The 16,364-nt window shown below is 40.5% G+C and overlaps 2 protein-coding genes across 5 annotated transcripts in view; one reads left to right on the top strand and one right to left on the bottom strand.

Annotated features, from left to right (window-relative positions):
- The window catches only part of CMSS1 (cms1 ribosomal small subunit homolog), a 225,589-nt gene that overhangs the window by 70,701 nt on the left and 138,524 nt on the right, over window positions 1–16,364 (top strand). The window lies entirely within an intron of this gene.
- Window positions 1–16,364, bottom strand: part of FILIP1L (filamin A interacting protein 1 like) — a 199,597-nt gene that overhangs the window by 65,803 nt on the left and 117,430 nt on the right. For 3 of the 4 annotated variants that reach the window (XM_077342054.1, XM_077342055.1, XM_077342056.1), the window contains 2 exons: window positions 14,718–14,997; window positions 10,211–10,384 (listed from right to left, as the gene is read on the bottom strand). In XM_077342054.1, the coding sequence (XP_077198169.1) occupies window positions 10,211–10,384; window positions 14,718–14,997 (454 nt within the window). Of the gene's footprint in view, window positions 1–10,210; window positions 10,385–14,717; window positions 14,998–16,364 lie in introns of those variants that run through there. The other variant, XM_077342057.1, reaches the window with a different exon arrangement.

Below are 16,364 nucleotides of genomic sequence, written 5' to 3'. Positions count from 1 at the left end.
CATCACCTACAGAAAAATAAAAGTTAGTATATATAAATGAATGGACCTTATATTTTTGTATGTGTTACCTTCTGTCAAAATTTACTATTGATGCCAAATATATCAAATGCTATTCTATGGTTTGATTTCTGGTGATTTTTAAACAATGGTTTGAGTTTTTTTTTTTTAATTCTGGGGCCCTTGGTGAGATTTAGATCTCAACTTAAAAAAAAAAAAACCTCCTGCGGTTAAAAGTGTTAGCTACAAAAACAGTGGTCTTGACTCTCGGCATTGCATGATATAATGTACAGACGTAGTCAATGGGATTTTGCACTGTTTGCTGAAGTAGTTTCATCATTGGCCCGTTTCTTTTTTATAAACTCAGCAGTGATCCTCACACTGTATCTGCCCCAATATCTTTGTACCATTGTTCTTGCAAGACAATCATGATTTCATGCCTTGTGCTGGTGTCTCTGCATAGCTATTGATATATTCCATACTAAACACTTAGGTGCTGAGGTAACTACCTTTTGGATCAAGCCACCACTTCATCAGTTATTCTTGGGAGACAATTATATGTTGCTGGATGAGCTCCAGCTCTAGGATTCTGTTGAAGCTCTAGTAAACTGAGATTCCATTTCCATTTCCCCCCCTGGTGATCTATAACATTTTCAGGCTTGATTTGGACAAATGTAAACTGAACTGAGCTTAATGGGTTGATGTGTCTTTCAGAATGCACTTAGAGATAAGTCTGGGAATATTCTAATGGTGCCAGTTATGGCCAGTTGATTATTGGCTTTCCTCCATTCTTCCATACAAATTCTCACTTGCCTGAAATGACTAGGAATTGCTCATGGATAAGTAGTGAATAGTAATTGTACCACGGCAGTAGACAGTGTTTCCTGTACTACGGTGCATCTTATTTGTCTCTATCTTACAGCTCTCCCAAGATGGAAAATATCAGGGAGAGCAACTGGACCATAAATGCTGTGACCATAGCTCTCCATCTTGTTGTCCCGACCACAGAAACACAGCTTGACCATAGTAACCTCATTTTGCCACTGGCACCAGTAGGACTTAAATGATAAAAAGGGTGGGATGGAGAGAAGTAGTCAGGGCAGCACTGCATTTCTTTAGCCGGAGCAATATAGTACCATGTAATGGCAGCTAGAGAGTAAAAGAAGAGGGGAGCTACAGGTGCAGTAAAGAGACTGATCAGGAAATCCTGGACATCATAATACTAGTCCATACGAAAAGGATATAGCAAGAATTACCAAGCTAATGCCTATGATGTACTTTTGCTATGCAGGAAAAATGCTTTGTAAATACTAAGTAGTGTTTTACATTTGTCATGGTGGAATAAGGGAAATTAGACTCCTTGGCTTCATGTGCATCAAGTTACTGAATTGTTGTGCTGCATGATTTTGATGCCTGCACACAGAATTTTTTAAATTGCTGGGTATATACATCCTTGTGTGTTTATTCCCAAGGGTGCTAATCTTCACTTTCCATGGATTTATTCAAGATTTTAAAAGGAAAGAAACAGCTCATAGCAAGGGCCTCAGGCGATCAAACCTAACCTCGACCCAAGCCACCAAAAATTATTCAGAGAACTCCTTCCACTCAAATACTAAAGCTGATCTTTACTCTTGTGAATTGGGACCAGATCTAATGGGGCAGCAAAGGGATTTTAGGTTCATTTCAGAAAATGAAACCCTCTGAGTTGGTTTGTGTACTGGAATTCAAGTGCAGTTTGCCCCACTGATCTGTTGTAAGGGTTTAATTTCTGCCTGCCTGCCCGCCTCCCCCCCTCTATCTACCTATCTATCTAAATTGTATTTATATACTGCCCTCAGTTTTAGCTCAGGGTGGTTAACATAGAAGCAGGTAGAACATAGGGTACATAGAACATGGGGACATAGGAGTGGGTACAATACAATTCAGCAACATTGGATAGGACAACAGAACAACAGTGGCTTGAAAACTTTCAACATTGAATAGAACAACTGTACAACAGTGGCTTCAAAACTTTCAAAAAACTGGTAGTAACAACCTGTAACTAAGAATCCCAAAGGTGGGTCAGTTCGGTTTCTGGGGAATGGTTTAGGGGGCTTGGTGGATGTTGTTGGAACAGTCGACCTCAACCAAATGCCTGGTGGAAGAGTTCCATTTTGCAGAACTGCAGAATTGTGCTAGCTGTGGCAAGGCCCTGATCTCTTCAGGGAGCTCATACCACCAGGTGGGGGCCACAACAGAGAAAGCTCTGGTCCTGGTTAAGATCAGATGTGCTTCTTTGGAGCCAGGAATCACTAGCCAGTTAGAAGTGGCAGAGCGTATGTCTTTGGGGACATTGGCTCATTATGACCGTTTACGCACTGGGAACTTCACTGCCCCAGCTCCCATGCAGGAGCACAAATTGGGGTTGGATGAGGTGCACCAGGCCAAAGGCTCCCCTGTGTGGGTTCAGAAAGAGGTGGGGCAACCTGCCACGACTAAAACTCCAGCCTGCAGCCCGGCATGAAACCTCCAGTGCATAAACGGTCTATAAGAGACTCATTCTGTTCTAGTGAAGAGCCCTGGAGTCAGGACTTCTACTTTTCTTTTCTTTTGTCTTGGTTACCCTCTTTGAGTTCTTGTATGCCTGTAATGGTCAAGGGTGATACTGGGAGTTGGTGTATACATGTGGACAAAAAGCCATGCATCATGTGGCTATTCTAAAGAGGGGGAATTGAGTGAGATCACAACTCTTTGCACCCTTTCCTCTTTCATAAGCTGGTGGAATGCAACCATAGATTCTAACTCATTGTAATACATTTGTATTTGTATTGATTTTGTCAACTGTTTTGTCTTATTTGAAAGCTTTCTTTGGGGGGAAATAGATGCTTATTTGATGCAATACTCCTTGCCTTGCCATGGTACTTGGAAGCTCTTTTGTTTATTCTGTGAAAGGAAGAGGCCTGATTTCATGTAATTATTAGTTTCAGCATCCCTATGACGTGGTGAAAGTTCTTTGCTGTTGTTGTTACACTAATGACTTGAATAAGTGCCTAATGAAGGGAAACATAAAATGGAACAGATTTCCCTTATTCTTTATTGTTTTGAAAGCCTTTGACAAAAAATTGTCTAGACTTCATAGTTTGTCAAAGAGTCTGTCTCTGTTGGATTGCAGTTTTTGATCTACAACATGGATATTTATTTTCTGTGGATAGAGCAAACTTATGATAAATTTGGCTAGAGTTTGTCCTACGTGAGAAAGACCAGATTGAAGTGGTATTAAGAAACAGGGCAACATGATTGATTCTTAAAATTGCTAAACAGATCTTCAGCAATGTACGTAACATAGGAAATAATCATAAATGAGATCCAGTCACACAACTTGTGTGAAGGACCACAGAAGGGGATGCAGATCTGCATCAAGAGGCTGAACAAGATGGTTCAGTGGAGTCCATATGAGAATTGTAATAGGAACAGAGATGTCTATGTGCAGAAGTACTATAACATTGGTCTCCCTTGTTGGTTTACAGTGAATGTGAAATTTCTACATGTATTTAGGGGAGGCTTTGTTATTGATATTACTGACCATTATGCATTGAGCCAGTTCAGAATTTAAATGAGCCACAATGTCATATTATCTGTGGGTGGTTGATGAAGCTAAAATTCAGCTCTCAAATGACTAACAAATCTTGTCTTATCTTCACAAATCCTGGCTTCTGCACTGTTGCTCTTTCCCCTGTCTCACTAGAAGGCACCCAGCTGCAATCACAGCCTGTCTCACAGTGCTCAACATATGGAAAGGCCTTGCTGCATCAGCAACTCTTCAGTGGTTACCAGAAGAGCAGCTGTCCACCAAGCCTTTTTTTTTTTGGTACTTATGGGCTAGCCAAGGACATTGCTAGTATTTAGAGCTCTTTCCTCACCAAAACCCCAAGAAACTAAACTCATGCTACCAATTTCAGTGCAACCTGCACATGCATACTTAATCAAATTTCTGATGCAAAGAATACCAGATGTGGCAGACACCGTACGCTGCCACTCTTATTCAGTTTCCCAGCATGTTTCTGTCTCCATGGAAGGCACCAGTTGCCTGATTATAAACCAGGAGCTTGTGTTTTGTTGGAACACAGGTAATCAAGTCAGCCAGGGCTCCAGTGCCATTGCTTTCCCCCCCTGAGGGCTGCATGGAAGGAGTTTGCTATGTCTTAAGGAAGACAGAATGTTGGTTTTTATGTTGGTTTTCATTGCCCAAAGGACTCTCAATTGTCTTCCCTTCTTCTCCCCACAACAGACACCCTTTGAGGTAGGTGGGGCTGTGGAGAAGTCTGTTGCCAAGCAGACTAGGAGGCTGAAGGGAGCAGCAGAGGCTTGGGAAAACCCTTAAAGGCAAGACAGTTAAAATAAATAAATATTTTTCTATTCTGCCTTCGGTGAGGCTCTGGGTGGGTACCATCAATTTATAAAATACAATAACTTTAAAATCAAATGTAGTATTAAAATCATTCAGAATATAACCTGTCAGCCAATATTGGTATTCTTTTCCCCTTCATTTTCTGATGGGTTTCTTCTTGGAAGGCCAGTCAATTAGATGTTACAGATTTTATATTCCTGGCACTGAACCCTGGGGCTGGTGGAAGAGCTCTATCTTGCAGGCCCTGTGGAACTGATGAGTTGTCTGACTGTTGGAAGTCTATTAGGCTCTTTGAGGGGCATAATAGGAGAGGCAGTCCTGCAAATATGCTGGTCCAAGACTGTTTAGGGTTTAAAAGCTTCTGGCAGAGGTCACAGATGTCAGTTGGACCCCATCAAGAGCCGTTGTCGCCATCGCCCCGCTGCCGTCCTTCTAAGGGTCAGGGGGAGGGAGGAAGAGTAGGGAGGAGGGAGGGGGACCCACCTGCCACCACCGCGCATCCCACCTTGCAGGGCCAGATATCTGGTCACCTTAGCAAAGGGGTGCAACATCAGGGAGAGTATTGTTCCTTGCGGGAGTCCACAGTTCAAGGCCTGCCATTGCAAAATGCTCCTCTCTAGTGCCTCTTTCTCACCTTGACCGCGGAGAAAAGACTGCAGCCACTGAAGAGCCATGCCTTGAATCCTCACATCAGCTAGTTGGTGGGCCAACTACAGTGTTGAACGCTGTTGTCAGATCGAATAAAAACAGTAGTGCTGACCCGTCTGGGTCCAGCTTCCTCTGGAGATCATCTGTCAGGGCAACCAGAGCCACCTCTATCCCATGGCCAGGCCGGAAACAAGGCTAGAATGGGTCATACAAAGTGAGGTCTGCTGGCTCACAGGGGCTGCTGCTTGCCCTTATATAGGGATTCTTTGTATGAGGTGCTTGTGGCTGGGACTTTTCACAGGCCAGGACTTTTCATGATGACCTTAATGGTTAATGTGCTCCTGAAGTGTAGGATTCTCTATTCAGAGTCTTAAGTCGACCAATTGTCCCATCTCTTTTTGTCTCCCCCTCCCCTCTAACTATGCTCTCATTCAGTACCTTCTGGAGTGTCCTAAGTCCTGGTTAGGCCACACACACACACACACAATTTATAAAGTCATATTTTCTGAATGGGAAGTCCCTTTATGTAAAAAAAACCCACATTGGTCTGGAAGTGTCCTGGGTTTTGTTATCATTATTGGCATGAACCAACAACTTCAATATGTAGTAATGATTATAAAACATTAATAATTATTTATAGAACAGCATTTATTATTAGAATGAATAATACTCATATAACGATGTTTCTAATTTAAAGGCATTGGACTGTCATCATATTTTTATTTTATTTTCCTAGTTAATTTTTATTTGTTCCATTAATTGGTTGCTTGCTTAGATTGTAAGTGAATTATTTAACCAGATTTCCTTTGGAATGTTTCGTTCAAGCAGATATTTCTATTTTCTTCCTGTGTATTTTATTTTTGCTTCTTACATCTCATAAAGGAGATACAAATAATCGTTGTTTTTCAGTAGTCTGTCCAAATCAAGTAAATTTCCAAGTAACAGACTATTTAAAGATCTTGTTTTTCATTTAGGGTTGACTTAAATTGTAAATTCCTCAGTAAACAGGAAAGTTTCTTTACAAAACAGCTTATTATGAGCAGTGACATATAACTTGATCAGGACAAACAGAAAATGCCTCTGCATTGAGAGTCATCATATCCTGTAGGCTATAGTTTGCAACTACTACAATGTGAGTAAACTTGTGCACTTCGGCCACCAAAACAGCCATTCAAGCTCGAAGTGGCCAGTGCCGCGGCGCAGGGGGGAGGGGCGGTGCCAGCGCTCTAGTCGGCATCTGCATGCAGGCTCCCAAAGTGCACAGGCCTAAATGTGAGGCTATGTTTCCTTAGTATCCACAGAATACTTTTATGAAGAGAGAAAGGAAACATTACCCCTGGAATCTAGGAGAGCTGAAAAAAGAAAAAGAAAAATCCCTCTCTGTACATAGTGCACAGAACTGGAATTTTCTCCCAGCCGGCTTCATATGACATGAAGTTCAGTTGTGTGTCTATAAATATAGTAAACACCCTGCAGTGGTTTACCCACCAATTGCGGATACAGTGAATTAGTCTTTATGGAAAGATTGTTTAAACTGCGTTGCAGAGGAGAAATGGGCTAGGTTAAAAAAAAAATTGTCCCTGGCTGAAAATTAGAACAACGACACGCATCAAATAAGTTTGGTAATTCTTATCTGGCATAGTTGTCTGACTGTTGGCAGCCTATTAGGCATACCACCGGTCCCCAGAAGCCAGCAATTGGAATACGAGTAATGTTAGGGGCCTGGCATGAGGTAGTTTGCCAGTGTCGGGTTGGGAAGTCCACAAAACTCTTTTCCACCCTCCATTGCTAGTTGGCTGTTGCGTTTCCTAAATATTTAACCTTGTCAACAGAGTACATCTACTTTTTTATATTAACAGCTTTGGGAAATGTTTCATGCAGCATTTATCTCCCATAGTTCCAGAACTTCATTGAGTATTAGAGATTTGAACCATTTTGCCTATTCTCAGAATGTTTACCTCTGCCTTTGATAGTGCCAAAGTCCACTGGTGTTAGAAACTCTTTTGCTGCCATGTAATGCTTAAAAAGAAAATATTTGTGTAATATATGCAAGAGAAGTCCAGATGATGTTTTGGAATTTTTGTGGCAAGGCAGGAGTGTTTCTGAGATTGTTTCCATTCATGTTCAAAGTTTCTGTGACATTAAATAGAGTGCATTTTAGAAAATCAGTTAACCTCTGCATCTGAACTTCACCTGACTTAGAGCATAACTAGAATGCTAAAGTTTCAAGCTCCTGGAACATGTCTGATCTTTTTGCCTCGGGGGGGGGGAATGTGTGTGTGTTTGTGTGTGTAAGGGGGGGTGCAGCCAGGAGCTGCATACTAAAGTGTGTGTATTTGGGGAAACAAACCAGGGACCATTTAAAAAATTTTTTTACGTAGCCCATTTCTCCTCTGCAACACAGCTTAGGCAGTCTTTCCATAAAGAGTAATTCACTGTATCCGCAATTGGTGGGTAAACCACTGCAGGGTGTTTACCATATTTATAGATACACAACTGAACTTCATGTCATATGAAGCCGCCTGAAAGAAAATTCCAATTCTGTGCACCATGCACATAGAGGAATTTTTCTTTTTCTTTTTTCAGCTCTCCTAAATTCCAGGGGAAACGTGTCCTTTCTCTCTTTGTAAAAGTATTCGGTGGATATTGAGGAGAAATACTAAACAGATCTGCACAAAATTTAGGTCCTATGCTATTTAGTGGGGCTTACTTCCTGGATTGTGTCCCTACAATTACAATCTTAATTGTCCCTATAGTGCTTTACCGAACCTCCTATCACATTCATCAGCAGAGTAATCGCATTCTGTAGATTTTATGGAAGGGAATTTAGGATACATGATAGATGATAGTCAATGTTTTGAGCTGAAGTTTGTACTCTTTTCCACCCTCTATTGCTAGTTGGCTGTTGCTTTCCCTAAACCTTGTCAACAGAATACATCTACGTTTGTATTTTAACAGATTAGTAACCACATTCTGTGAGAGCATCTAATATAGGGTCACCAACTCTAAATTGTGAAATAGCTGCAGATTTGGTGGGCAGAACCTAGGGAGGGCGGGGTTTGGAGAAAGGGAAGGAGCTCAGAAGGGTGCCATAAAGACCACCCTCCAAAGCAGCCATTTTCTCCAGGGGAACTGATCTCTATTGCCTGGGGGGTTCCAGGCTCCACCTGGAGGTTGGCCACTAATTTTAAACTCATGTATTCTTCTGATAGGGTAGACTTTGATGTAAAAAGTGAAGGAAGTAAAGTGTGATTTCAGTGGTGCTTGTGTTATTTCTGTCATTTTTTTGGGGGGGGGGGATTGTTATGTTTTTTTGTCCACACCTGAGATAGGAAGCAAAATTGCAAACAGAACTCTTGGCAAACATAAAACGGGAGTACCACAAGCTCATGATAATGTGAATTACCCTCTTTCCCAGGCTTTTAATGAATAAATATAAATGGTTATATGGGTTTAATCTTCACTTATTGCTTCTGCTTTGTGCACCCTCTCCCTGTTTACTGTGTGTCAAAGTAAAGGTCTGAACTGGAAGAGTTATGCTTTTTCAATTATTATCTGCTTTCACCCTGGGTATTCAGACATCTTTCTCCTGATGCTGCTAGGAGATTCCACAGGAGATTCTAATGGCCACCTTCAAATAAAATACAAGTTCTTTGGTTCAGCTTTACTTTCCATGTACGGTGAAGGAAGAGAAGGGGGAATTATGTGATTCTCTGTTCACATTCTGTTTCACATAGAAGTTTAAAAAAGGTGGAAGTAACGTTCAAGGAGTTCCACCCTTGTCATATATAGGTCTTTATTGTGGGAACTCTACATTCTGCACTCCTTTGTGTACTAGAGGTGACATGCCTGCTTGTTTACGCAGTCATTTATCTCAGACCAGAACAGATGAGTCAAGAGCCCTTTATTGTGCCAGGGACTTTTGACTGTCTGTCAACTCACAATATCCCTCTGAGATCACCTCTTGAATCTACTTAGAACATTTGAAATAAAACAAGATACCATTTATTTAAAAATAATTGATTTTTGTGAACAGGACCAGATAGTGGTGCAGGAAAGTATTCTGCATTGCATACCAGTAATTTGGTCCTAGAATAATTATACACAAACTAAAGAATGCTTTAGTAAAGTTAGGAGAGAGGGGTTTAGCTAGAGGGAAGAAGAGGGTAAAAACAACTTAGAAGAAGGTTAAAACAACTTTTACAATCATGTCATAGTTTATGAATGGCTAGAGTCTAGACCAGGGGTAGCCAAACTGCGGCCCTCCAGATGTCCATGGACAACGCTGGCAGGGGCTCATGGGAATTGTAGTCCATGGACATGTGGAAGGCTGCAGTTTGACTACTCCTGGTCTAGACCATGGGTCCCCAATGTGGTGCCCACCAAGTGTGTTTAGAAAATAGGTGGGGCCACTGGAGTTTTTGCTCAGCAAGCCTTCTGATTAGCCACTGAAAATCTGATTAACTGTACTGATCTTTTTAAAGTTGTTTTGGCAGCAGCAGTCACCACAATAAAAGGTTTTTCACTGCAAGACTGAAGTTCAGCTGTGGGTGTACAAGACAGAACATTGTATTGGAAGAATTGTGCGTGCATGCAGAAGCTCATATCTTGAATAAAGCTCTGTTGGCCTACTGGACTCAGAATTTATTCTGCTGCTTCAGACCAACCTGGCTACCCGCTTGAATTGGTATACAAGACAGTATTTTTAAACAATACATTCCTTTTAAAAGGCATCGTGTTAAAAATAGCTTCTGCCTGAAATGTTGAAATGTTACTATTACAGTTATGTATGACTTTCCTGTTATTCATGGTTGGTTCTGTCACCTGTGGCAGCCAATTTAAAGTTGCAACAAAGATGCCCATAGGTTCAAAAAGCCTGGGGAACCCTTCTGAAGACCATTAGTTTATTTTAAAATGCTGTGTCTTCTTTTAAATTAATTGATTTCCTGGACTTTCCACTAGATGACAACCATGTTTGAATATTTCAGGAGCTAAAAGATGTTATCAAAGCAGGAGTTTATGTCAGTTTTGTAGGGCAGATTTAAGGCCTGAGCTCACCATGAAGCAATGTCTTATGTTGCTGGCACTTGCCCTTCTCCAGTTAAATTAATTAGGGTAATTTTTTTCTGATTCCTAGGGTGGCAGTCTCTGCACATAATCATTTCGCATTGTACATACCTCTCCCATGGGTTTCTCATAGATGTCCTCCTGCCATAGTGTACCCTTGTCTTGTATAGCATCCCGTTGAAGTGCCTCGAGGACCTTTTTTGGTGTAACAAAACCATACTGTGCTTCGAGTAAAGCCAGATTAATTTTTTCAGCCTTCAAAACTCCTATGACTTCATCCTGAGCCTACAGAAACACAGATTACTCCAGTGAGGTTAGTTCTGGGTATCACTAATTGACTTGACTTCTTGCGCTTGGCATGGTTCTTAAGGACAGCTCTTCATATGTGGCCTTGTACTCTTGATTGGTTGTTTTTTTTTTATTCATGTGGCAAATGCCATGAATGAATGAATGAATGAATGGAAAAAGAAAATATTGTTGTAAAATAAGCATGGTGTCTAATGGTTCCTTCCTTTACCCCTAATCTTAGTCCCCTACCTGATTCACACCTGCTTCTATTGCTTCAGATTTCAGCTCATCCCACCATGTGCACAATGGTGTCATTGTACGGAAACATCCCTACAGTAATTTTATGTTAATATAGGGTGGGACAGGCTATATATGTTGTTGTGTTTTTTGCTAATGGTACTGAACAAGTGATATAAGGGAAACATTCTTAAAGATATTGGCAGCTGTTTTTAGATTTTCAGGTCATTCATACCTCCTGTGGGAAACTCAGGAGCAAGAGTACAAAGTCACCCTTTGTTATTTTAAATCAAGCCAGAAGCTGTCTGCTACTATTGTTACATATACGTGTTTGTGCAGTGTAGCCAGAGAGGTACCCAGTGCAGAGGATGTGGCCTTCCGTAACATGCATTCCAATAGCATGCAATAATGGCAGCTCTCTAAAACAAGATTAATTGGTTCAAAAGTTGGCAGAGTGACTCATGTATGTTTGTGATTACTTATACAATGCATACTCCATGCACATGGCCAAGATTTTTCAACAATAATTAATGAAGCTAAAGATACCGCATTTCAGGTGTCACAGTTTGGATCTTGCAAGGATCAGTAGAAGCAGGTTGTTTACATATTATGCAGTTTAGATATAACCTTTAAAAATCATTGGATTCTGCTTCTATATCTTTTACATGCTTTCATGCAAGCAAATGGAGATGTGCACCATTACAGCTATGGCCAGGATTTTTAAATTCCATAAATTTTAATGAAATTACAGTTACTTTTAAGTAACTGGCAAATTGGAAATACACCTGCCTGCATTTGTGGAGAATCCAGAATTTCATTTGCCATGTGTTTTGTGACCATATAGGCAAAACTTCGTACATTTTTAAACAATTGTACTTTTTGTCACAATAATTCAGTGAGATAATTGTCTGGCAGTGTTGAAGGGAAAGACAAGTAAATCCTGATGGATAAAACCAGTTGTTCATCTAGTCCAGCATCCTGTTTCACATAGTAGCCAACCAGTTGCCCTAAGACTACAAAACGAGCACAGAGGTCAAGGCCTTCCTCTTTTGTGCTGCATCCTAGCACTGGTGTTCAGATGTTTGCTGCCTCTGGATATAGAAGTTCCCTTTTATCAACACAGTATCTATTGAAGATATACAGTATCTATTGTCCATAAATCTGTCTAATTGCCTCTTAAAGCCATCTATATGCATGGCCATCATTACATCCACTATTTTTCATAGTTAAAATGTTTTTGATAAATTTCCTTATCAAAGCTTGTGATAAAACTTTTGATAAAGCTCCTTATCAAAGGGTCCTAAATAAACAGCAGCTGTGGGATTAAAAACTGGTTATTTAACAGGAAACAAAGTTAGTATAAATGGGCAGTTTTCACAGTAGAAGGTGGTAAGCAGTGGGGGTACCTCAGGGCTTGGTACTACATCTAGTGCTTTTTATCTTGTTTGTTAATGATTTCGCGTTGGAAGTAAGCAATGAAGTGGCTAAGTTTGGAGATGACTCTAAGTTGCTCTGGGTGATAAGAACCAGGAGGAATGCGAGTCTCACCAGAGGGATCAATTGAGGCTGGGTGAGTGGGCATCAGCGTGGCAAATGGGGTTCAGCATTGGCAAGTGCAAAGTAATGCACATTGGAGCAAAACTCCTAATTATAAATGTACATGGATGGGGTCCAAACTGACCAGAAGAGAGATCTTGGAATCATGGTAGATACCTGTCTACAAATGTCAACTCAAGGTGCAACTGGGTTTTGGCCACTGTATGACACATTGTTGGACTGTATGGACCATTGGCCTAACCCAACATAGCTGCTTTTATGTTTATATTTACTCTTGTCTGTCCTGTACAATATTGCCCATCACTTTATTGGGTACCCCCAAGTTCTCTTATTGTGGGAGAGGGAGAGAAATTCCACTTTCTTTATCCCATGTGTAAATTGACAAATCTCTATCATGTCTCCACTTAAAAAGTACAGAATCAAGCCAGGAATCATTCTGGGATGTAGAAATGCTGATATATTATCTACCAGATAAAATGAAAGTTGTTTCTAGTAAGATTTTTATTTCTCCTATTCTGTTATATAGAAAGTGTTGATGTTGATATTTGAACTGATATAAAAACTAGGTGAGAGAATTGTGAGAGCAGTCAGGATTAAGAAGTGGCTGGGCTTGATTTTATAACAAATACCAAGAGCCTCCAGTATTTCTGCATTTTTAAGTGCCATATGGGTAGGCATAAACATAAGAATAGCTTGCTATTCTTTAGAATTTTTCATAAATAAATATAGCAAAATCCATGAAACAGGTTAGGAGGGGTGTGTGCTTATATTGCCTGTCTTTCATATATCAAATATAAAATTACAGACACATTACTAATTTCCAAAGTATAAAAGAAGGAATACCATTTGTATTCAACCTTTGTTTATCTGTGTATCATTCGGGTTTTATCCGTTGACTAGCAGTAAAACCCATGGTACAAAAAATACAATGAGCCCTGGACTGCCTGTGTTCCCTTTCAATATTCCCCCACAGCCTGCCAAGGTAGGGACAGGATATTGAAAAGGACTATGGGCTGCCTAACAGCTGATCATCATAGCCACAGGGGGCAGTGATGCCTTTAAACACTCCCGACCCTGGCAAGGAGTATTTAAAGGCAGCTGGATCCCCCCTGCATTACAGCTGATTATGACAGCCCTAGGGACTGTTATAATAAGCTGTAATGCAGTGTGTGGGTGTTCACTTTAAATGCTCCTGGCCTTGGCAGGAGCATTTAAAGGCAGCTGGATCCCCCTTCCCCCCTCCGGTGCAGCACAACAGATTATTAGTTGTAATGTGGGGATGGTCCCTTTAAAAGCTCCTTCCAGCCTACCAAGGTAGGCGGGGAGCATTCAAACTGAGTGGGGCCCCGTGTTACAGTTGACCATGAGAACCCTGCTGGGCTGTCTTGAACACCTGTAACACAGGGAATGATCCCTTTAAACTCTCTCTGGCAGCCCTGTGGCTGGCATGATAAGCTGTAAGGGGGCAGTGCATTCCCTTTAAATACCACTCCTCCTTCACAGGTAAGGCCTTGCTGTGAAGGTAGAATGGTATGTGTGTTGAACCTTCCAAAGCCTCCAGGCATGGGTGGGGCTCTGCCTGGAGCTTTGGAAAGTTAAACACATCATGGGGGGTACACACACAATTATATTATATAGATACTTAAACAGTCCAAATCTGCAAATTATTTGAAACGACCATAAAAAAATTAAAATCAGCCTCTTGCAGATATCTGTTGCCAACAGTGAGTTGTATATATTAACAGCTTAGAATAACAGATAATTCAGAATCACTCAATTTTGAGAAAGTGGCAGGGAATGTGTTAAGATGCTTTAAAAGACTGTAATTGTTCTTTCAAGGCTCATTATGGCTTGTATAGAACGATGGATCCATGATAGAAAAAAAAAGTAGTACCCATCTTTTCAATCAACCTGAAGCCTTCCAATAGAGTTTTCTGCAACATCTTGTACAAGGATACATCAGTGCAGTATGGGATGGTGTTCTCGTGGTTCTCTACTAGGATGATCTTCCTAATTTATTTCACGCCTTTAGAAAAATATCGTCACTTAAACTGGTACCAATAGACTTTGATATCCGGGCTAACTAGTGCACTTTAATATAGTGGTTTATCAATATCTCCTTTTTAGTATGATTTGGCAGAGGTATGGTGTAATATTTCTACACTTATGTCTAAGAATCCTGTAAGATACATCTATATTAGCATCCCCAAATTGCTTACTTTACAAATAGGGGGATTCCTGATTTTCTTCTTGGTCTCCTAGGGCCAAACTAAACATTAGGGAATTTTGATTGGATTGCCAACAGCAAGGGTAGGAACAGGCTCCCACTCCATCCTGATCTTGTTGGGCTGCATTTAAAGCTATCAGGGAATCTGATTGTGCAGTTCCAATATAACTTGCTGGTTGGTCCTTTGCCACCATGTTATAGTAGTTCTTAGTTGTTAATATTAATAGATTAATATTTTCATGCTTTTTTAATTTTAACTTGGTGGCTTCACCAGCTATGATTATAATAGTACTAGAAATATATACTGACCTGCAATTCACCCTCTAGCACACTCAAAAGAAATAAAAGGTCATCTCGAGAAAGATCTCCTCCCGTTTGGGAATAGTTTCTTTGCTTTTTGTGTAATTTGGGGCTTCTTAGAATAGTGTCTGCTTCAGCTGTACAGTCCTTTTCTGTTTGTTTCCTCTTTGATTTTACTCTCCCAGTACAAGGGATCTCTTCCACTTGGGTATTGCTTAGCATTTTTCTACAGTGTTTTGACTTGGAACAATTATCTGTGCTGTTACTTCTGGAGCGCATTTCCAAATACCTGGTGAGAGAAAATAAAAAATAAATGGTCAAAAGAACATTTGTGAGGGTTAATGCAAGGCTGAATGTGCCTTGGATCTGGTGTCTCAGATCAAGACCTCTTTACATAGTAATGGGGCTGACTCAAACATTTTTTTGGATGCCTGTGAAGTGAGATGCATCCACTAACCCTTTGGAATAAATCTGCAATGCAGCTCTTACGTTGTCCATGGCTGATGTTGCCATCAGACCACTTAACTGAGGTTATATTAAAAGGTAGGCATTTAATTTGATCATAAAGTGTCGACTAATTTGATCATAAATTTTATTAACAGGTTGAAGCAATATCTTGTTTCTCATTGGTGGAGGTATTTTTATTTATTTTATTTATTTATTTAGATTTATATACTGCCCTCCCCGAAGGCTCAGGGCGGTTTACATTAAAACTAGTCAACGATACATGAAACAGTCTTCGTTAAAACATACAGTAATTAATAACAGTGGTTGTAACCATATAACAGAATAATGTAACAGTATAACAATATAATAAAATAATATAATAATATAATATTGTTTATGTTTCTTACTTTCTAAGCCATACATTGGACACAGCCAGTATGCAACATGTGAAAAGAACTGAGCTGCTGGCACCATTTCACATGGTATAGTAGTTAATGTAGTTGTGTGATACAAGCCTAGTTCTAGGAATCAGATTCCTACAATACCATAACAGAGTACTTCTACATAGTCCATGTAGCCCCAAGGAGTAAGAGCGTCTTGCTATTAAATGGGAGGGTTCAGTGAGACACGGACACTCAGCTCCAACAACCAACAGCTTTACTGGAACAAGAAATACTGAACAACAACAATTGAAACTGTAGAACTTATATACACTTGTGGCTCCCGCCAAGATACATGATTGGCCCTTAGCAGTGTCCTGTGATTAGTCCATAAGTTTGTTCCATGAGTGGCTAATGTTCTGGGACTGATGAATCCTTGGTGAATACATAGGATCCCAGCCTTAGATCCAAGCTCAAGGTAGCTTATGCTATTCCTTGAAACCCACATACACTTGCCCTTCTATTTTTCAGCAGCAGAATAAGAGAAGATTCTTTCCCCTCTTTTACTCCTTCCTTGCTGCTGTTCTTTCTCTTCCCCCATCAATCAGGATGAAAGATATCAACTACTGCTTTTTTCCACTGGTTGCTTGCTTGCAGCTAAGAGAATGAATGATCAGTAGCAGCACCCAGAATCTTCCACCAACAGAGAGGGAAAACTGACTGGAGTGGATCATAGGGACCACATTCCTCCAGTCTTGGTCCATCTACCTGGCACCCAGTTTGCTTCTGGGCCCATTTCAAGTTGCTGTTATTGATATTTAAAGCCCTA

This window comes from Paroedura picta, chromosome 6 (genome assembly GCF_049243985.1).
Source record: "Paroedura picta isolate Pp20150507F chromosome 6, Ppicta_v3.0, whole genome shotgun sequence".
Lineage (NCBI taxonomy): Eukaryota > Metazoa > Chordata > Lepidosauria > Squamata > Gekkonidae > Paroedura > Paroedura picta.
This window is presented reverse-complemented; position numbering and strand designations above follow the sequence as displayed.